The sequence below is a fragment of the Tachyglossus aculeatus genome, chromosome 8, assembly GCF_015852505.1.
Source record: "Tachyglossus aculeatus isolate mTacAcu1 chromosome 8, mTacAcu1.pri, whole genome shotgun sequence".
Taxonomy (NCBI): Eukaryota; Metazoa; Chordata; class Mammalia; order Monotremata; family Tachyglossidae; genus Tachyglossus; species Tachyglossus aculeatus.
The window spans coordinates 5,089,825-5,112,736 of NC_052073.1; the positions used below are offsets into that span (position 1 = coordinate 5,089,825).

Here is a 22,912-nt window from a genome sequence, read left to right on the forward strand (position 1 = left end):
GCAGCACATATTCAGTTTCACGCCCTCCACAATCAACAGCTTGTTAAAGGCTGATGTAAAAAATTTGGTGAGAAAAGTCATTTCTCTCTGACAACAGATCCCGGGCCACATTTAATTGGATCGGAGAGAGAATGATCAGATTGTGTTTTGTCGGATTGTGCACCTCCAAGTGATCTTGAATCAAACTTGCCTAAGTAGCCTTGACACTTTGTCATGCATGTGTTCAGTGCCGCATCTTCTTTTTAAAAAACTGTATACAGCGTAGGATATTTCAGCGTCACACTAGACAGTAGGAGTTCTAACCTTGTGGCCTACCTTTCAATCTCAGTTGTATTTATTGAGTGCTTATTGTGCGCAGAGCACTGTATTATGTTCTTGGGAGGGTACGGTGTAACAGAATTGGTAGATATGTTCCCTGCCCACAGTGAGTTTACAGATTGGAGGAGGTTTTGGGCAGTAATATCAATAAATTACGGTTATCATCATCATCATCAATCGTATTTGTTGAGCGCTTACTGTGTGCAGAGCACTGTACTAAGCGCTTGGGAAGTACAAATTGGCAACATATAGAGACAGTCCCTACCCAACAGTGGGCTGGCTGCGGGGCTGAGGGAAGGGTGAATAAATGGTGGAAACCCAAGTGCCAGCATGACGCGGAAGGGAATGGGAGAAGGGAAAATGTAGTCTTCATGCGTGGCTCAGTGGAAAGAGCGCAGGCTTTGGAGTCAGAGGTCATGGGTTCGAATCACGGCTCTGCCAGTTGTCATCTGGGTGACTTTGGGCGAGTCACTTCACTTCTCTGGGCCTCAGTTACCTCATCTGTAAAATGGGGATGAAGACCGTGAGTCCCACGTGGGACAACCTGATCACCTGGTAACCTCCCCAGCGCTTAGAACAGTGCTTTGCATATAGTAAGCGCTTCATAAATGCCATTATTATTATTATTATTAAATGAGGGTTTAGTCGGAGAAGGCCTCTTGGAGGAGATGTGCTTTTAATAAGGCACCGTGCAATCAAGGATTGTACTTTTTACTAATTGCTTTTTGGGGAAGCAAAGCTTCAAACCAATTCTCAGTTGCCATCTTCCAGATTTTTGCGTGAGTATTTGTTTCTCCCAGTACAGTTTTCCTTTCCTTTTTCCTGATGTGCTCCTCACCACTTGTTTCTGTGTCTTTTGCTGTGGTATGTTACTTGTATCTGTGAGATTTAATTGATGGCTTCTCAGACATAATTGCTTTCATTTTTAAAATATCAACATTTATGCTCTTACCTATATTCAGATACCAAATTTTTTCAAATGTAGTTCATGGGTGAATTTTTTTTTTGGTCAGTCAGTTCCCATTTCATGAAACGTAGAAATATTGTCTCATGCTGCCGAGACGTCTCCAACCCATAGCGATACCATGGACACATCTCTTCCAGAACGCCCCACCTCCATCTGCAATCGTTCTTGAAGTGTATACATAGAGTTTCCATGGTAAAAATATGGAAGTGGTTTACAGTTGCCTCCTTCCGTGCAGTAAACTTGAGTCTCCACCCTCAATTCTCTCCCAGCGCGGGGAAGTTTCGACTTGTAGCAGATTGCCTTCCACTCACTAGCCACTGCTCAAACTAGGAATGGAATGGGAATGCCACTGCCTGACTGTCCCTCCCATAGTCGAGACTGGTAGAGTACTGGAAACTCTCCAGGTTGACCCTGAGAGGGCCTTAGAAGTGTACCTTTTTCATTTCTTCAAATTCCTTTTGACTCCAATCTAAAGAAAACTCCTGGAAACTCAGGTAAGCCAGATGTTGGCTTCTGAAATGCTTACCACCTGCTAAGCATTAATGGGGGCGGGGGATACAAGATAATCAGATGTAGTTGATCAGTCTATCTTACATGGGCTCACACTAAGAGCTAGGAAGAGCAGACATTTTATCCCCATTTTACAGAAGAGGAAACTGAGGCCCAGAGAAGTTGAGTGACTTGCTTAGGGTCATACAGCAAACCAATCACAGTGCTGGGACTAGAACTTGGGTCTCCTTATTCCCAGAATCGTGGCCTCTCCAGTAGACCCCTCTACCTCCCCTCAGCCTAAGGGTTATCAGGCCAGGCCATTCTGTCCAACCTACTCGCCCGTGGCTTGGTTGCCCCTGTCCATGCCACTTGCCCGGCCAGTTCCACCACTGCTCCTGGGTTTATTCCAAAGTCCCATGCCCTATTCATAGCTCCGTTTCTTCCATTTCTTCCCCCCTTTGACCGTCTCCACCCCAGCTTGAGCAGCAGGGGCATTGTTGGGTGATCCGGGGTGTTGGCATACTTCCTTGAAAGCAGCTGCAGCAGCTGGGTCGTGACTCTCCCTGGGAATCTGGGCCGTGCCCAGCCCACGTTGCTGGTACCTGTGATAGACTCTACATTTTTAGAAACTAAGGCATTCAATCAGTAATTTTAAGGAAGACATTTGTAAGTGTTCATATTTTGTTTCTCCGCAGCAAACTCCACACCCTGACAGTGTGTTTCCACTTTACAATATTTTCGCATCAGTAGGTTAGTTACACAGGACTACATTGCTCTTCAAATATTTCATATGAATTTTTAAATTGTCTTAATGTGAGTGTGAGTGGAGATGTCAGGAGTCTGCCCCTTTTTGCTTTCCTCTAATTCCCCTTTGCTTTGTTCCCATTTCTTCTGTCCTCCGTTCTTTGAGCTTCATCATTTCTCCCTGCCCCTCTCCCCCCCTCAAAAAAATCCCAACGTACCTAATAGATTTTCCCTATGATTTATACAACTGGGATAGACCTCAAGAGACCATCCAGTTTAGCACTTTGAATAAACATAAAACAACATCTCAGTCAGCCAAGGTACATGATTGTTCCCAAGATCTAAAGATGTCCCAGGGAAGAGATCCTAATTCTGTGAGGGAGTCCTTCTTCACAAGTCCTCAGCATTGACTTTGGAGTCAGGAACCCTGATTCTAGCTTTAACTCTACAGGAGACTAGGGTGAAGAAATCTTTGTGCCTCCATTTTTTTTCCATCAATGAAATACTAATAATAGACAGTTATGTATAGCCCTTCTTTGCAGGGATGTTGGAGCCAGATTCTCCCATTGCCGAGGTGGTTCTGTTTTAATGAAGAAAATGCATTGATTCTTTCCACCTAGTAGGTTCTGGTAAAATGCACCGTTCCCCAGTGGAACTTTTGGAAACCTAGATGACTTGAAGACAACACCTAAGGATGGCCATCATTGGCCTTTTGCTGCTAATCTGGGAGTGAGTGGAGTTTCAAATAATATCCCAATGGGGTTGGTACTGAAACAGTTTGTTTCTATATAAGATCTTCCTTTATGGCCTAGTTTAAAGGAATCCAGAACACACTAATTTTTTTATGGTATTAAACGCTTACTTTGTGCCAGGCATTATACTAAGCTCTGGGGTGGGTATAAGCTAATCATGTTGTACACAGTCCATGTCCCACATGTGGCTCACTCTCTTAATCCCCATTTTACAGATGAGGTAACTGATGCACAGAGAAGCGAAGCAATTTGCCCAAGGTCACACAGCAGACAAGTAGCGGAGCTGGCATTAGAACCCAGGTCCTTCTGATTCTCAAGCCTTCGCTGTATCCACTAGGCCATGATGCTTCTGCATTTGCGGTCAATACTTAATTGGGTGGCATCGCCGACATGCTGGAAGGCAGGCCTAGAACTAAAACTTGGTTAAATTGGGAAAATGGTCCTACCCAAAGGAGAGTGAAATGAAGAGAGAGAAATGAAAACTAGAATTCTTATGGATTTAAAAAAAAAACCCAAATGCAAGACAGAAAAGGCTAAGTGCAAGTGTAACAGAACTCGGCATCATAGTTGAATATAGTGAAGTATGAGTCGGCAGTGTAGTGCTGTTATTTGAAAAGTCGACTTGGCCCTGAGATATATCTACAGGAGAATGACCTATTTGAATTGTCAAGTAATCCTCCCTCTATACGCTACACTGTTCAGCTCTTTATCAAAGTTGGCATCTACTTTGGTCACTGTACTTTAAAAAGGATATAGAGAAGCTGGAGAAGAGTCCATGGAAGAGCGACAAAATTCAAGAAAGGAATAAAAAATAGGTCCTAGCAAGGAAAGGTAAAGAAATTGGAAACTACTGATTCTAAGATAGATGTAGGGGGCTGGGGGGGAAGGCAGGGAAGAGGTGTTTCTTTGTTTTTATTTTTTTTTCCAAAGGATTGCTAACCAGTGGTTCTCCATGTCCCCAAAACCTGAATAAAGGCAAATTGGCTTAAAGTAGGGCTTGAGTAGAAAATATTGCAGTTGGATTAAAGGAAGAACTATTTGACTGTTAGGGCGGTTAAGCACTGAAAATGCTTAAAAAAGAGTTTCTGGACTCTCCAACTCTTAAAGGAAAAAAAAATAAGGCATTTCCTTGTCCCATATAGTTTCATCATCTGGAAGCCGAGGACTTGGCGGGATTTTTTTCTTTAATGACCTCTTCTAAGGGCCAATAGTCTGTTATGTAGTATGCTTCCACAGTGACCAAATGGTCTGAAAGTTCATCTACCGCCGTAAATGCCCAACTTATCTAGAAGGGTTTAGAAACTAGGGACAATAGAGTCCAGTCTGTCAGAGGGCTTTGAGATTCTTGGAGAGGAGGGCTTAGGTAACTAAAATTATTGTTAGTACAGTATTTCCAATATTGTTAAGAGTCTAGGAGACTAGGATTGTATGCTTTAATAAATTCCATTGGTGGGTTGGTTTTTTTTGTGGGTGGGGAGGGCTCAACTCCCAGGAGAGCTGGGAGAAAAGAGAATCAGGAGGATCAAGGAAAGACTCAGATGTGGGGTCCCTGGCCCTTAACCCAGCCCTTTGGCTGTTTCTCAGGAGAGACAAAAGAGTAGCTGTTCACACTTGTGCAGACATTTTCGATAACCAGTTGAAACTGTTGCTGGGTGAACCGTCAGTGGTTGTCTTTGTCTTTCTCCCAATGGCTCCCCTGTGAATAAGCTATGCACCCACCTTTTTACCACTCAATAAAGGAATTATCTTTACAGTTTAAAAATCAAGGTGCATGCCTTATCCCCTCAAACCCACCCAAGAGTTATAACTGGGTCACAGTTGGATCCAAGGTCAGCCCTGAACTGCATATACGGGAGAGGATTCTGAACCTTAAAAATAGCTTGCCCGCCTACTCCCCTCCCTGAATTTGGAGCAAGGGACATTCTGGACCATCTTGGGCCCATATCAAACCTTTAAAAAGATTCAGAGAATTCCCATTCTCTCCCCTGCTGCCCCCTGATTATTTATTCAATCGTATTTATTGAGTGCTTACTGTATGCAGAGCGCTTTACTAAGCGCTTGGGAAGTACAGCTCAGCAGCAGAGACAGTCTGCCCACAATATATTTGAAAACATTATGATCAAATGTGGAAGTGCAGTGTTCGGTAAACTATAAAACCCTAGTCTCTCTCTACCCATCTCTCCTATCCCAACTGGAGCTATAGAACTAGGTATGACAACCTTTCTACCATCCAGAGCTAGTTTTTAGGAGCTGACAAACTTGACAGAAATGAAACTATCATTTGGGGCCACTGTTTTGGGGGCTTTGTCCCTTCCCCATGACCAGAAGACCCCTGAAGTCAGAGATCCTGAGGGGATATTCCTAGCTATCAGTGGTATTTATTGAGCACTTACTGTGTGCAGAGAACTGTTCTAAACACTTGGAAGGGTACAGTACAGTTGAGTTGGTAGACACGATCCCATTACAGATAGAGGAAATGTCATGGTATGAGGATATATACGTAAGTTCTGTGGGGCAGAGGGTTGGGTGACTATCAAGCATTTAATAATAATAATAATAATAATAATGGCATTTATTAAGCGCTTACATTGTGCAAAGCACTGTTCTAAGTGCTGGGGAGGTTACAAGGTGAGCAGGTTGTCCCACAGGGGGCTCACAATCTTAATCCCCATTTTACAGATGTGGTAACTGAGGCATAGAGAAGTTAAGTGACTTGCCCAAAGTCACACAGCTGACTATAGTAACTATACTTGTGGTATTTAAGCACTTACTATGTGCCAAGCACAGTACTAAGCGCTGGGGTCGATACAGGCGAATCGGGTTGGACATAGTCCCTGCCCCAAAGGGGCTCCCAGTCTCATTCCCCATTTTACAGATGAGGCCCAGGGAGGTGAAGTGACTTGCCCAAGGTCACACAGCAGACAAGTGGCAGAGCTGGGATTAGAACCCATGACCTTCTGACCCCCAAGCCTGTGCTCTGTCCACTAGGCCATGCTGCTTCTCACATGTCTGGTGAGAATGGTACTGATCCAGATACATAGGGAACACAGAAGGGAGGAGGATAAGGGAAAAGGAGGGCTTAGTTAGGGAAGGCCTCCTGGAGGAGCTCTGATTTTTTTATTTTTATATTTTTGGATGATTTTGAAGGTGGGGAGAGTGGTGGACTATCAGGTATGATGAGGGAGGGGCAAGTGGACAAGAGATCAAGGTACAATGAAAAATTGGTAATAGAGGAGGTGTGTGTGTATGTGTGTGTGTGTAAATCCAAGTATATTGGTTCTCTTCCTCACATGAGTGCTGGCAGGCTCACAGTTTTTGGCTCAAGGCTAGAGATGACAGTGGACGGGGAAGAGAAAAAGGAGGGGATATGAAAAGCAGAACTAACTAGGATGCCTCTTCCTAGGACTGAATGCTGGGGAACCAATGGCAACCGGATCTAATCTGAAGTCGGGGGCCAGTTAAAGAACAGGGCTATCGGAGTGGAAGGGAGCTCTGCTCCTTTTTCCTCCACTGCAGCATCCCTCGCCTGTCGAAGCTATGTGGGAAAAGATGTTCCCTGATCCTAGATTCCAGGGTGCTAGGATCCAGGATTTTTGTTTTCCAAACGCACCAGATACCTTCCATGGATTCAATCAAATTACCTCGAGCTGGCTGACTTCAAACTTCGTCTGTTGTAGCAACATGCCCTCTGTTAAATCCTTAAAGTGTGTACAATGCCACCTAAATCCACAATTAGTAATTCTGTGTGAGCAGACCCTGGAGACAAATTGAGTCCTTTACATAATTGCTCTTTGAAATATGCTCCACCTAGCTCCTGTTATGTTTGGGGCTGGAGACTGAAGTAATGAGACAAAAGATAATCCTTCTGGTGGAAAGGAAATAAAAGCAATCCCTGTTAATCTTGATCTTTTGTGTATGTGTGTGTGTGTGTGTGTGTGTGTGTTGTCAACTAATTTGAGACCCACAAGTCAGTCAGATTGTTGTATAGAGCTTGGGGAAATGACATTTGGCATCCATCCTTTCTGTTTTATTGTGGATGCATTCTTTCAAATAAGCTTCTAACTTTTAATATCCCTGTGCCATGCACAACTGTTTTAGAACAGCCGTTTAACTATTTTTTCTGTGCTTTGGTCACTTTTATTATTGTGGCTTAAAAACTGATCTGAAGAGAATGGATTCAGATCAGTTATCCACGATTCAAAGCTCCTCAAGATGTTGAATAAGCTGGAACCGAAGGCGAGATTGCACTTTTGAGGTTGTTCAAAAAGTGAAACAATGTAAAGCCTCTGAGGAATCCAAAGAAAATTCTGGGATGGGCATTATTACTTTATGTAACTGAAAAGTAATTCTGGATTATGTTATTTCCAAAGGTGTAGCCACGTGTTACTCCAGATTATTTTAATCTGTAGGTTTTTACACTTCCCTAAGGGCAGCTGTAAATGTCTTTTAAGGACAGACCACCGTTCCTGTTAGGCATCTGATTTTCAGATCCTGCTGTTGTCCCTCACACCTTCCATTCTTCCATTTTCTTTGCCACACTTCGCTGCTGCGTCCACCTCCAAGTTAATTCCCCCATATCCTTCACTGTCCATCTTCTCTTGGAGTTTTCAGCAGGATTTGCTGGAGGCCTGTGTCTCCCAGAGCATCCAGTGGCAACACTGGGAATTCCCTGTTTTGACTCCTCTGGTTCTGTTCTAGCAGCATCTTGCCACTCCTCCTTCCGCACCAAACCAAATTGAGCATTCCCAGCCTGCATTTAGCCTGCCCCATCTTTTCCTTCTCCCCCTCTTCCTCGCCCAGTTTCCTAGGTCTGAAGAGATGGAAAAAGAGACGGAATATCCGAAGGTGATAGTAACAACCAGGCAGCGGATTCCATTGACAACTCAAAGGTCTAGACAGCTGTCGTGATAGCCAAACTTTTATGTGGCTTTCAGACCTATTTATTCAGTGGTATTTGAGCATCTACTGTATGCGAAACACTGAGGGGAAAAATACATGGGTGAGAATTAGACTTGATCAGAAGGGCAGCAGACTGATGGTAAAGAGAGTCACTGGGGCTCACCCGGTTGCTTCCTTCTCAACCCGATCTAATACAGAACACACATATGGCTCCTCTTTGTAGTTTTACCAGTACCCCGAAGAACCAAAATCAACTCACTGGACCAGACTGGTAACAGCAAGGCCCTGATCAGCTTTCAACTCACCAGCAGTGAAGCAATGCTTAGAAGGAACACAGTTTTCTAGGTGGGGCCTGTCTGGAGAATAAATAACAGCATGGTGTCCAAGCAGCTGCTCTTTGGAAACTTGGAGAAGGGGGACACCCAAGCTGGGATTATGTCAAATGCACCCTCAAATAATGTGATTTAGCACAGGGCTTTTGGGAGGGCTCCCACCCATCAGGCTGGAATGTCTGCTGCAGTCCTCGGAAGATGGGTAGCTCTCGTTATTCATTCAGTCATATTTATTGAGTGCTTACTGTGTGCAGAGCACTGTACTAAGCGCTTGGGAAGTACAAGTTGGCAACATATAGAGGCGGTCCCTACCCAACAACGGGCCCTCAGTCTAGAAGGGGGAGACAGACAACAAAACAAAACATGTAGACAGGTGTCAAAATAGTCAGAACAAATAGAATTAAAGCCATATGCACAAAGATTTGGCAATACAGGCTTAAAACTAAAAGGAGGCACTATGTGAACTAAATATATTAGAGAAAGGAATTCTTAGTATGTGTACAAAATCAATAAATGGTATTTGCCGTGGACTGTACTTGGCGTGGGGGGAGAACAATATAGTATTGATGTTGCCAACTTGTACTTCCCAAGTGCTTAGTACAGTGCTCTGCACACGGTAAGCGCTCAATAAATACGATTGATGATGATGATGATGATGATTGATACCCATGTTCCCTACTCACCAGGAGTTTACAGTCTAGATGGAAAGACAGACATTAAAATAAATTATGGGGGGAGAGAGGGAAATGGGAATTAAACGATATGAACACGTCTTGGGGTGGGATTCTTAATAACTGCTTAAATACCGTTGGTTAAGGGGTGCAGAGGCATTGCAGTGTTGGTCCTGCGTTGGTCTTCTCAGCCACACTGAAAGAAGCCCAAATAACATCTCGTTGTCGTTAGCATCATCTTTGAAATAGGTGAGGGGGAGGAAGAGGAACAAGAAAGGGATAGGACAGGAAGGAAGAAGAGATTGACAGCAGCGGAGGAAGGGAATCAGTCAGTCAGCGATAGTTAGTGAGCACTTTCTGTGTGCAAAACTTGAGAGAATACCATGCCGTAGAGTGGGTAAGCAGATAATAGGAAGGAAAAAGTGCATTCTTTGTCAGGATTGAGATCAGAGACAGAAGGGGAAGGAATGGGGGTAAACAAAATGGAGTATGATCGAAAACTGGCAGAAAAAGGGAGGGACAGAGTCCAGGAAGGAGTGGGTCATTTGGTAAACACCTGGAATTCGTTATCCCAGGAAGTTGTGCACACTGAAAATATTTCCAGGTTCAAGGCAGACTTAGTTGATTGTCCTCACATTTTTGAAACACCTTTCAGAAGTGAGTTTCTTTAAGCAGTTTGAACATACAGGTTTTCCTTTCCAACCACGTGTTTTCCAACCCTGTTTTGAGTCGCCGTATACATTTTTCTATATACTATTTTGGCTACCACAGTTTGGCGTTTTGAGAAACCATAGTATTGCATGGTTATGGATTGCACAAGCCATATCATTACACAAGCCATAGAGAAGCAGTGTGGCCCAATGGAAAGAGCACGGGCTTGGGAATCAGAGGGCATGGGTTCAAATCCTGGCTCCACCGATTGTCAGCTCTGTGACTTTGGGCAAGTCACTTAATTTCCCTGTGCCTCAGTTCCCTCATCTGTAAAATGGGGATAAAGACTGTGAGCCCCACGTGGGACAATCTGATCACCTTGTATCCTCCTCAGCGCTTAGAACAGTGCTTTGCACATAGTAAGTGCTTAACAAATGCCATCAATATTATTATATTCGCACTCTAGCATTGGGTAGCATCTGGGTTATTGCATCAATGGTTCATTAACATTATATGGGATGGTGATGTACTTTGCTATGACAGTGATGTTGTCAACAGTGAGACTTTATGTCTGTGTGTGGTTTTTTTTTTTTTAGATCATCTCATACACACTTGCACACCTTTCGCATGAGAATATAGCAGTTCAGCATTTCTGACTCCTTGTCATACAGGTCAAAGCAACAACAAAATTCCTGGTAATCAATCGCTGGTTCAGGGATGGGTCTGAGTGGTGGAAACAAAGCGCTGTTATTACAGAGAATAATAATAATATGGTATTTGTTAAGCACTTACTATGTGCCAGGCACTGTACTAAGCACTGAGGTGGATACAAACAAGTTCCTGTCCCAGATGGGCTCACAGTCTCAATTCTCATTTTAAACTGTTATTACAACTGATCTTCCTAGCAATTTGAAGAACGTAGAACTAGCAAATGGGCTGAAGATTTTTTTTTTCCCTCTTTTTAAAAGACCTTGAATTTCAGCTGGTGTTCCCGGAGTTGCGCGGTCCTTAGCCTTTTTTTATTCTTCTAGTCTTATCAACTGCGGTTTTACCCACCAAGGGTATTTTTCCAGGAAACTAAGGCCTGCAGTGGTAAGGAAAACCTGTGAATGAAAAAATCTTTAGGTGGAAATTTTCCTAAAAGGGTTTTATTTGAATTGACATCAAGGATGAACTTAACTCTACATGTTAGGCCATCATCAGTTAAACTCAAGTTAAAAACAGTATGCCTCCAAGGTAGCTTAAATATTTCCTATTTGAATAAAAAGTTACAAGTGACAAATATGTTTTTATGGTTATTTAGCAAATGAAATAATCATATTTCATTGGTAAAATACAAGTCAAATAAGCAAAAGATATTCTATTTTGAAATGGAAATTACTCGGGATCATTTCTATAGCGTATGAGAAGTCCTTCATTATGTTAGGCTTATAAGGAATGGAGGTTTCTGGGTGTTGAAACAAGAAGAATGTTGGTTTTATAAGGGATCCATTGAGCTCTTGTTTTCTTAAGCAGCAAATAGCCCAGATCAGTGTTTATTTTTTTCTGTTTGAGTTGATACTTTATATGCTCTCCAATAAAAATTACACACCTTCTCATCTCCTGGATCAACTGTAGACTTGTATATGGGGGCCAGCTGAACCTGCATCTGGTCACATCCAGGCCAGCAAATTGTAAGCATGTTTCACTCTCTCCTTTATGGAGTATTAAAAACACTGAAAGAATGTTATTCATTTTCATAGGGAAAGTTGTTAGAGAAAATATTTTTCTTCATCAACAATTTGGTCCTGTATTGAAGTTTTCAGAAAGCCATATTGTGAATGATTTGGTAATTAACAGCTGCAGGTGTTGGATGGATTTCTTCCCCCTCCTCCCCTCCACCCTACCCCTTCACTACCTCTCCTCCTCTCTGACTCCCCAAATTTGAACTGCAGTAGGAGTTCACGCCTAATGTTTTCGTTCTCATGTCAGGCCTTGACTTACAATAGAAAGCAACTCACAGGTGTTTTCTCCAAAAAAAAAATGCGAGGGTGATACGTTGCCGACGTTGCCTGTGTTTTTAGCAGTGCCATATTTGGACCCATTGGCAGTGAGAGGGTTTTTGCAAATGACCCCCTGAAGAGGCAGGTCAAATGTCTTGTGGGAATAGGGTGCGGGTGGTTGGGGAGGGTGTGGGATGGGTGAGGAATGTTTGGAGAAGTGAAAGCAGTGGGGGGAAAAAAAAATTCCGTGACTGTGGCCTGGGAAAGGTGGCGGTTGAAAGTGCCAAGAACTGGACAATTCCTTTTTCACATTGAAACCATTTTGTGAGGTGTGTGGGAGAAGGTATTGATACACATTTCTCCTCCTGACAATGTTTCCTCTGTCACCCCCTCTTTCCAGCTCACCCTACCGCAATGGTTCGAGTATCCTACAGTCATCCATTTTCTTCAAGCCCCAGTTAGTGAAGCAGGTTTGAAGTGAGCATTGCTTCAGTTAATGAATCAATCAATCAGTTATGCTAGTAATCTGGATTTTAGCCAGGATGGTGTTGTCTGTGATTTGATTTTGCCACTTGATATTGTAAGTGGCCCTTAAGGGATACTAATGGAACCCTCCAAAGAATTGGATGTGAGGTGTATGGGAGGGGAAAGTTCTGTGGATCTTCAGTTTGGTATGAAGCCTGAAGCCAAACTGCCATCACATTCTCTCTGAGTCTCCCTGGGGTGTACCATCTTTTCTGATTCAGATTTTCTTCTTTCTTGTCCAATATTGATTCAATGGACCTAGTACTGCGTGGGAAACACAATTCTGTGACCGCATTTAGTTTCATGTTGCCAAAGAAGATCTTTGGTTGTGTCTAAGGTTTCCCCCTTAATCAGGCTGATTACCTCAAATTCTTCGGACTTATTGTCAGCCCGTAGTGTCGGGATGATCGACAACCATTTGGAGCGTGCTTCTAGTGCATACTCAGGAAGCATCGAGGGAAACTGAATGGAAATATCAACGCTGTTCACTGCACTTCTTTTAAATCTGACATACCAAAAAGATCAGAGATGCCATGCCGTGAAGCAGGCAGCCCTGAAGCAGTCCATAAGGACATTTACTCAAATATTGTCCGCTTTGGAGAGCAGCGAGATGCCATGATGGTCGCTGCTGTCCGGTCTTTCACCTTCTTTTCCAGAGATGGTGTTATTGTTGAGATCCTGTTGCACCTCTTCCAGATGTTGAGGAAAAAAAACTTGTGACTATATATATTGTACATACCCGTCTCTGTGCAATTATTTAATGAGACATTTGATCGTCAGGTGTAGAGAAACGATATTTGGAGCCAGGCTCTGGATCTGCCATGGAAATCCGCCAGTTGTCAGCTGTGTGACTTTGGGCAAGTCACTTCACTTCTCTGGGCCTCAGTTACCTCATTTGGAAAATGGGGATTAAGACTGTGAGCCCCCCGTGGGACAACCTTATCTCTTTGTAACCTCCCCAGCGCTTAGAACAGTGCTTTACACATAGTAAGTGCTTAATAAATGCTATCATTATTATTATTATTAAATTAGGGAGCCAGCAAGGATCTGGGATAATCAGTCATTTATTCAGCAGTTGCTTAGAAGAGTGCTTTGCACATAGTAAGTGCTTAATAAATGCTATCATTATTATTATTAAATTAGGGAGCCAGCAAGGATCTGGGGTAATCAGTCATTTATTGAGCAGTTGCTTAGAACAGTGCTTTGCACATAGTAAGTGCTTAATAAATGTTATCATTATTATTATTATTAAATTAGGGAGCCAGCAAGGATCTGGGGTAATCAGTCATTTATTGAGCAGATGTTTAGTACAGTGTTCTGTACAAAGTGCTTGGGAGAGTACAATATAGCAGACACATTCCCTGCCCCCAACAAGCTTACAGTCTAGCGGGAGAGATGGACATTAATATAAATAAATAAATTAGGGATATGTACCTGAGTTCTGAAGGGCTGGGAGAGGGGTATGACTAAAGGGAGCAAGTCGGGGTGATGTAGAAGGGAGTGGGGGAAGAGGAAAAGAGGGTTTGGTCAGGAAAGGCCTAAGGGGGTAGGAGCAGAGAGAAAAGGGAGAGGCCTTGTGCAGGCTTTTCAGAATGCAAAACTTGACTGAAGGCCTTGACACAAAAGGCCTTTAGTCCCAAGAAACAGCAAAGCCATGGTAACAGTCGAGAGCATAAATTCAGTATAGCTGGGGTTGGAACCAGGGCCCAGGTTTATCTACCTATAAAGGTGACTGAGAGTTGTGGACCAGGACTGTGTCTGTTCTGTTGTACTCTCCCAAGTGCTTAGTACAGTGCTCCGCACACAGTAAGTGCTCAATAAATAGGATCGATGGCAGGAAGAAGGCCTGAGTAGTGGACCAGATGCTGGTTAATAAATCAATAAATACGATTGATAATCAATAAAATCAATAAATACGATTGAATGAATGAATGAATGAATGGTTGTTCTTTCTGAATGGGACATCTTTATTAAACAGCAGTTTATCGTTCAATGGATTTCATTTTGATTGTTTTGGAAGCAGATGCGTGGCTCAGTGGCAAGAGCCTGGGCTTTGGAGTCAGAGGTCATGGGTTCAGATCCCGGCTCTGCCACTTGTCAGCTGTGTGACTTTGGGCAAGTCACGTAACTTCTCTGTACCTCAGTTACCTAATATGTAAAATGGGGATTAAGACTGTGAGCCCCCCTTGGGGCAACCTGATCACCTTGTAACCTCCCCTGCGCTTAGAACAGTGCTTTGTGTATAGTAAGCACTTAATAAATGCCATTATTATTATTATTATTATTATTATTATTATGGATCCTCCATTTAGCCCTTTGCAATGGCAGGCGAGAGAACCTATTATTATTACCTGCAGATTGGCTTGTCTGTCCGTATTTTTTTTTAAAAAAAAAGGGCACCTGAATTTACCCAACCTTGTTTTTACTCTATTTGGGTTGTGGCACTCTGAGTTACATGAATTCAAGTTATTTTGGTGAATGAAAGTCTGTTTACAACTGTGTTGAATAAGGATGGCATATTGGTTAGCTTGCTATCATGTGACCCAAGTTTTGACAGTTTCACTGTTTCAAGACTGTTGCTATTAAAAATAGTTGTTTTAGAATCTAAAGACAAATAAGGTCAAATAATTTTCTTCACTCATATTGCATCCTGCACATATGAGGTCACCAATGAACTAATATTTAGGATTGACATCTCACTAACAGAATAATTTTGGTTTTGTGCCAAGGAAATCGCAGGAAAGTTGCAGTGAGATTGCTGATTTTGGCAAAGACTTCTCTCGTTCAGATAATAAAACACATTTTTGTTTATTGCCGGTGGTTTATAGTTTGGGGATTTACTCTGTCTCCCATTTCTCGAAGTGAGAAAAAGTAAAGTGATGCGTAGGCAACTTCATGTGGAGGTTGCAGTTCTGTTTTTTCCATCTGTAACAATAATTACAATTGCTAAGTCTCTCCCTCCCCCCACCCCCCCCATACATAGGGAGGGAAGGACCCTGCTTAAGTCCATGGAGGAGCGCTCCTGCAGATTTACAGAGAAGGGTAAATTCAATCACTGAAATATATTTATTGAGCACTTACTGTGTGCAGAGCACTATACTAAGCACTTGGGAGAGTACATTATAACAGAGTTGGTAGACCCATTCCCTGCCTGCAGTGAGTTTACAATCTAGAGGGAAGAAGAGATACTTGGTTTTGAATTCAGCACTCTTTGGTCTCCTTGGATACGTCCTCCCAATATCCATGTCCAGGACACACCTGTGATGGTACACAATGCCATGTGAGGGAATGGCTATTGCCAGTCAGCAACTGCCCCTGCCATATGGATATCAGATTCCTTGGGGAGAAACCTTGATCCCAAAAGATGAAGTAGAGAGAGGGACAAAGCAGGTGGGGAGCCAGAGTGAATATGAGAAAGAAAGAAGGAATGAATAGAGAGAGTAGAAGAGACAAAAGAGCAGAGGGGAGAAGGAAAGAGGGAGAGAGAGGGAAGAAAAGGAAAGGAACTGTGGCTAAGAAGAATTGTATATTAAGTGCTTACTGTATGATAAGCACTTACTGCATGAGAAGCAGCGTGGCTCAGTGGAAAGAGCCGGGCTTTGGAGTCAGAGGTCATAGGTTCAAATCCCGACTCCGCCACTTGTCAGCTGTGTGACTTTGGGGTTAACTTCTCTGTGCCTCAGTTACTTCATCTGTAAACTGGGGATTGACTGTGAGCCCCACATGGGACAACCTGATCACCTTGTAATCTCCCTAGCACTTAGAACAGTGCTTTGCATATAGTAAGTGCTTATTAAATGCCATTATTATTATTATTTTTATAACCAGGTCAGGAACGGTACCCGTCACTCTTGGGACTCACAGTTTTAAGTAGGAGGGAGAGCAGGTATTAAATTGCTATTTTACAAATGAGGAAACTGAGGCCCAGAGAAGTTGAGCTTGATTTATGGGGCACTAGGAGTTTATTCGATCTCAGAGCCTGAATCTGAGTACAATGTCGATAATGAATCTAAATTTTTAAAGTTGACTTTTTTTAAAAAAAAGCATGTTCATTGCTGGCATTATTATTTAAAATAGAAATCTTTTCTGATGTAATAGAAAGTATGTTATATAAAAAAATTAGGAATGGGTTTTGAAGGGTTGTATGTTTTTTGAAAGTGAGTCTTTCTATATCCCCTTATGAGCAGAAATGTTCTCTTAAAGTACTGTAACGGTTTCATTCAAATCAAAGGATGGTTACACAATTAAGAGTTCTGCATACTTCCCTGAAGCAGAGTCAGATGTGCTAGCATAACCTACCCTATTCTACGGGCCAAAATGTAACAAATATAAAATTCTCATGTTCCGAATTCTGGAGTACATTAAACTATTTGCTTATAAAATAGTTCAGCAAGTGACATCTTAAATCTCGACCTAACGAAGGCACTTTTTCACAGAGCTTCTCTTGGAATGCCGCGTATTCTGTATTTGGACTGGTCAAAATAGTTAACTATACTTAGGTCTTCAACTCAAATAACCCCCGGAATATCTGAAATGCGGGTATAGGCTAACTTAATCCAAATGGCATTCTTATCATCGGTAATGAATGTATTCATATATACTTTGGCTTCCTCCATCCCCTCTCTTCCCCCTCCACCTATAGCATGCGTAACTGCAGAATGCCCATGAGAAAGAAGGCAGCAGGACAGTATGTTCTCTTTAGAAGTATGCATTTGGGACAGATGAATCAACGGCATCTTCAACATTCAGAATATAGTTACAGGCATGTGGGCATGAGGAATTTACTAGTGGTTTACAGATACGTTCGGACGCCAGTTCAGATGCAGTCACAGAGTGCCTTTCGTTATGATTATGGAAAGAAAAGATGAATAATTTTTCAAATGCTTTTGCCTAATATGGGAAATCCTTCAGTTTTTCACGTCATGGTTAGCCATTAAGGTCTTTGAACTGTGTTTCTAGGCCAAATCAACCCATGTTGTTACTGAGTGAACAAACCAAATGGACTGCAACTAGGTGTGAAGAGAAGAGAAAACAATTGGGCAGATGGTGAAAACCATCAAGATGGGCATTACTCCCTTTGAGCAAATGCTCAATATGGACAGAGACACAGAGGCAAAAGAGAAAAGAGCACCAAATCCTACAAATATTGAGTACAACAACACAACAAGAGACAATCTTTTTATGTGCCCAGTGTGACTGTGCTTTGGTATTTATCCTACATTGGCCTTTTTTTACTCCACAAACATTGAGATGAACTTCTCTGTCTCCCTCTTGTCAACCATAAGCTCCTTGTGGGCAGGGATTTTGTCTTCCAACTCATTGTATTGTGCTTTCCCAAGCACTGAGTGCAGTGCTCTGCACCCGCTAAGCATTCAATAAATATCCTGGATTGATTCCAATATGAAAATCAGTTATGTGTTCATAATCCAAAACTAACTGTAACTGGTCTACTTCTGGAAGATAGTAGGAAAAATGTTACCTGCTGCCCAGGTGAACTGTAAATAAGCACAATCTCTTTTTAGAATCACTGTGTTTAGACTTGAAAAATTCAGGAAGTGTTGTCACGTATGGGACTTAATGTATATTAGCTGCCCAATAAAGTTAACAGAGCACTATGATTCAATTCCTTTACTCCCCCCAAATTATTGTTTGGAGTTGGCTTTGCTTTACTGAGCTCAGAGGTGGTCCATTTTGGTGGTCTCAAATGCTTGATATACTGAATTTGAAACAATCGATTGGCTAGAGAAGCTGTGAAAGAACATCACAGACTGATTTGCTTCCACGGTTAGAAGTTAATTCAAAACTGTTATAATTCACCTGCAGATGGAATCACGTATTGATCACATACTGTGTGCAGAGCACTGTACTAAGCACTTGGTAGAGTACTGTACAAAGCTAGTGGACATGTTTTCTGCCCACAAGGCGCTAGCAGTCTAAAAGAGGTGAAAGGTACATATCTGTACACTTATTTTGATGTCTAAGTGCCTTGGGGCTTACAGAGGAGTGAATATCAAGTGCATCATCATCATCATCATCATCAATCATATTTATTGAGTGCTTACTGTGTGCAGAGCACTGTACTAAGCGCTTGGGAAGTACAAGTTGGCAACATATAGAGACAGTCCCTACCCAATAGTGGGCTCACAGTCTAAAAGGGGGAGACAGAGCACAAAACCAAACATACTAACAAAATAAAATAAATAGAATAGATATGTACAAGCAAAATAAATAAATAAATAAATAACGTAATAAATATGTACATATGTAGAGTATGTAAATAATGTAAATGTAATGTAAATAAATAGAGTAATAAATATGTACAAAGTGCATGAACAACACAGAAGTGGGTGGGATTGGGGTATTGAGGCTTAATCAGGGAAGGCCTCTTAGAGGAGATGTGACTTCAGGAGGTTTTTGAAGCTTGGGTGAGTGATGGTCTGTCATGTGTGAAAGGGGAGGGCATTGCAGGATGGGGGCAGAGACACTGGTGCTGAGATTTACGAAATCGAGGCCCAGTGAGTGTATTGGCATTAAAGGAAGGATGTATGAGGAAATCAGTGAGGTAAGGTTGGAGGGGGAGAGCTGATTGCTTTAAAACCAATGCTAAGGAGTTTCTGCTTGATGTGGAGGTGGATGGACACCGACTGGAGCTCTTGAGGAGTGGGGAGGCTCGGACTAAGTGGTTTCCCTGGGTACCTGGTCATCTCTGGGGCTCCTCGGAGGATGGATCTTCATCTTTGGGCCGAAGGATGCTCTGGGTTCGACGGTGGTGGTCCCAGTCAGAACCAGACTTGCCAAAAAACCCAAATTTCTTGTGTGGATAGGAGAACTAGAACTGGCCTCTCTTCTGCTATGTCTCCACTGCAGGCAGCTGTTTTATTACTAACGTGCCCAATCCGGTATCTGTGTTTGAAAACTAATATTCATACCTCGGACTTCCAACTCTGCATTTCCCCAGTATCGTTTTCACGTGCCCTTATGTAAGTGGGCTTCTAACTTTCCAGCAAGTAAACAGTAGTTAATAAGCTTATAAGAGGCTTGAAATGTTTTCCCTCATTTCTCTGAGGCTTCTAATTTCTAAGCTTTAGTTCCTGGAAAAGTGATTTATGTACAGTAGCTGCCAATGAAGAAATAATTAATAGAACGCTATGGTTCAATTCCTTTACTCCTCCCAAATTATTGTTCGGAGTTGGCATTGGACTCAGGGAGGGAGAAAAGTGGGGGCTAAGGATGTTGATTAGGTAATGGCACTTTTCATTTATTTTTCTCCCTGTTGCTCCGTGGGATTAGGGCTTTCTGTGAAAGAGAGCACTTCAGCTGACTGGTTGACATTCCCTGAGGATTTGAGCTAATTATCTATGGTTTTGCATTTGTTTTAATTTTTGTTTTTTCTTTTCAGACAAGAGATGATTTCCTGGGTCAAGTGGATGTGCCTCTTTACCAATTACCGGTTTGTATAGACTTGCACTGTCTTGCTTTGGATGATTGCGTGTGTTGTTTGGGTTTTTTTTTTTAAATAGATTTGTGTACTCATACTTCTACATAAATATTTGGTTTGTTCAGTATTTGCCAACTTGGATCCTTAAAGAGCTCCATTGCTCTTTTCATTCATTCATTCAATCATGTTTATTGAGCACTTACTGTGTGCAGAGCACAGTACTAAGCACTTGGGAAGTACAAGCTGGCAACATATAGACAGCCCCTACCCAACAATGGGCTCACAGTCTAGAAGAGGGAGACAGACAAGAAAACAAAACATGTGGACGGGTGTCAAGTCATCGGAATAAATAGAAATAAAGCTAGATGCACATCATTAACAAAATAAATAGAATAGTAAATATGTACAAGCAAAATAAATAGAGTAATCTGTCCAAACATATATACAGGTGCTGTGGGGAGGGGAAGGAGGTAGGGTGGGGGGGATGGGGAGGAGGAGAGGAAAAAGGGGGCTCAGTCTGGGAAAGTCTTGATGCATAGGGAGAGAATGGGCTGTTCTTGATCCATAGAGAGACCACCCTGCCTATCCCCTTGTAGAATACGAGAGAGTACATAGAATCTTTGGACTGTGGGGCAAATGACAGTAAATGGGGACATAGCTGGGGACAAGGCAGTGGCAATTTTTGCTGAGAGTATTAGCACTGGTGCTGCTACTCTGTTCTCAGACAGACCTTATGCCCCAGAAAAAAATCTCCAGTGGCTACCAATCAATCTGCACATCAGGCAGAAACTCCTCACCCGCGGCTTCAAGGCTGTCCATCACCTCGCCCCCTCCTACCTCACCTCCCTTCTCTCCTTCTACAGCCCACCCCTCACCCTCCGCTCCTCTACCGCTAATCCCCTCACCGTGCCTCATCCGCCAAGCTAGCTCTCTTCCTCCCTTCAAGGCCCTTCTGAGAGCTCACCTCCTCCAGGAGGCCTTCCCACACTGAGCCCCTTCCTTCCTCTCCCCCTCGTCCCCGTCTCCATCCCCCCCATCTTACCTCCTTCCCTTCCCCACAGCACCTGTATATATGTATATATGTTTGTGCATATTTATTACTCTATTTATTTTACTTGTACATATCTATTCTATTTTATTTTGTTAGTATGTTTGGTTTTGTTCTCTGTCTCCCCCTTTTAGACTGTGAGCCCACTGTTGGGTAGGGACTGTCTCTATATGTTGCCAACTTGTACTTCCCAAGCGCTTAGTCCAGTGTTCTGCACACAGTAAGCGCTCAATAAATACGATTGATTGATTGATTGAGAAATGCACTGTGGGAGCAGTCCCAGTGGTGGCAACCAAGCATAATTCCAGGTAGAGCAGAGAGTATTAAAAAAAGGGGCATCAGGGTCATTTTTTGCTGTCTTCGTTCTTTTCATTCATTCATTCAATCGTATTTATTGAGTGCTTACTGTGTGCAGAGCACTGTACTAAGCGCTTAGTGAGCATGCCTCTGTGTCACCTTGACCTGCAGGGAAGTATGGAGTCCTGTGTTTTATATCAATCAGTGGTGTTTATTGAGTGCTTACCATGTGGTGAGCACTATGTTAAATAGTACTTGAGGAAATCCAGTCAAGTTGGTGGACGTGATCCCTGCTCACAAGGAACTTAATAGCTAAAGGGGGAGACAGACATTAAAATAAATTACAGATCGAGAAAATGGCAGAGTTTAAGAATATGATGATGATGATGATGATGATGATGGCATTTGTTAAGCACTTACTATGTGCCAAGCACTGTTCTAAGCTCTGGGGTGGATACAAGGTAATCACGTTGTCCCACCTGGGGCTCACAGTCTCAATCCCCATTTTACAGATGAGGTCACTGAGGCCCAGAGAAGTTAAGCGACTTGCCAAAGCCACACAGCTGACAAGTGGTAGAGCCGGGATTAGAACCCATGACCTCTGACTCCCAAGCCCGTGTTCTTTCCAGTGAGCCACGCTGCTTCTCTAATATGTTTGCTAATATGCTTCTCCAATATGCTTCTAATATGCCTCTCTAATATGTTCTACAAATATTTTTGTAGATACTGTGGGGCTTAAGGGTGGGGTGAATATCATATGTGATGAGGAATCACTTGCTCAAGATTGATTGAGAATGGTATTATATTTATTATGTTATTTATCCATTGCATCCTAAGACTTTCACAAAAAGGAAAAGTTCGTAGAATTCAGAGTGAAAATTAGGTGGTGATTCACATAACAAAAATTCCACCTCTAATGTTTGTTCTAAGTGCAACTGACTGTTACTAAGCTTCTTTTCCACGTTTTATTTTTAAATCAGGCCATCCCCCTTTTCACTTGTGTGCTCTGAAATGCCTTTCATTGCCAGTATAGAAACTTAGATAATGAAGTTGCATTTTTCCCGTTCAAGATTTCACACCTGTATTTGGAACCTCCAGGAAAGAATGTTAGGAATGCCTATAGTTTGAGGGGAGTGAAAGAGAGTATGCCCTGCCAAGAAGAGGTTACCAGGGTCATAAGTGGAATCCAAGATCTCATTCCAGATGACTGGCAGTAGTGCCTAGAAGGCTTGCCACCTTCTGTCTTCCCAAATCTAGGGTCTTCCATTGTGCCAGGGGCCCGGAAGCCGTTGGCTGGAAAGAATGGAGAACCACCCGCGTGCCAGACAGTTCGCCCTATGGAAAGAGGCAGGAATGTGCAAAGTGTTAGGAAGCACTCTCCCCCTCCCCCCCGTCCCCCTCTCCATCCCCCCCATCTTACCTCCTTCCCTTCCCCACAGCACCTGTATATATGTTTGTACGTATTTATTACTCTATTTATTTATTTTACTTGTACATATCTATTCTATTTATTTTATTTTGTTAGTATGTTTGGTTTTGTTCTCTGTCTCCCCCTTTTAGACTGTGAGCCCACTGTTGGGTAGGGACTGTCTCTATATGTTGCCAATTTGTACTTCCCAAGCGCTTAGTACAGTGCTCTGCACATAATAAGCGCTCAATAAATACGATTGATGATGATGATGAAGCAGGAAAAATGATCTCTGAAGAGAGGTTTTGGGGTGACTGAGCCTCATCCCTTACCTTTTCCCCATTATATCCTTCAATTCCTTTATCCCCATCTCCTCCCTCCCCCTCGC

General features: G+C 42.7%; 1 protein-coding gene and 1 non-coding gene across 7 annotated transcripts in view; one reads left to right on the forward strand and one right to left on the reverse strand.

The window, feature by feature from the left end:
- Positions 1-22,912, forward strand: part of NEDD4 (NEDD4 E3 ubiquitin protein ligase) — a 145,383-nt gene that overhangs the window by 62,983 nt on the left and 59,488 nt on the right. For 4 of the 6 annotated variants that reach the window (XM_038750201.1, XM_038750202.1, XM_038750198.1 and 1 more), the window contains one exon: positions 19,733-19,783. The exons of the other annotated variants lie outside the window; for them this stretch is intronic. In XM_038750201.1, coding sequence (XP_038606129.1) covers positions 19,733-19,783 — 51 coding nt within the window. The remainder of the gene's footprint in view (positions 1-19,732; positions 19,784-22,912) is intronic. 6 annotated transcript variants of the gene reach the window in all.
- On the reverse strand, positions 1,570-1,706 carry LOC119931851. Its single transcript, XR_005452160.1, has one exon. It is a non-coding gene; the product is annotated as a small nucleolar RNA SNORA7 (small nucleolar RNA).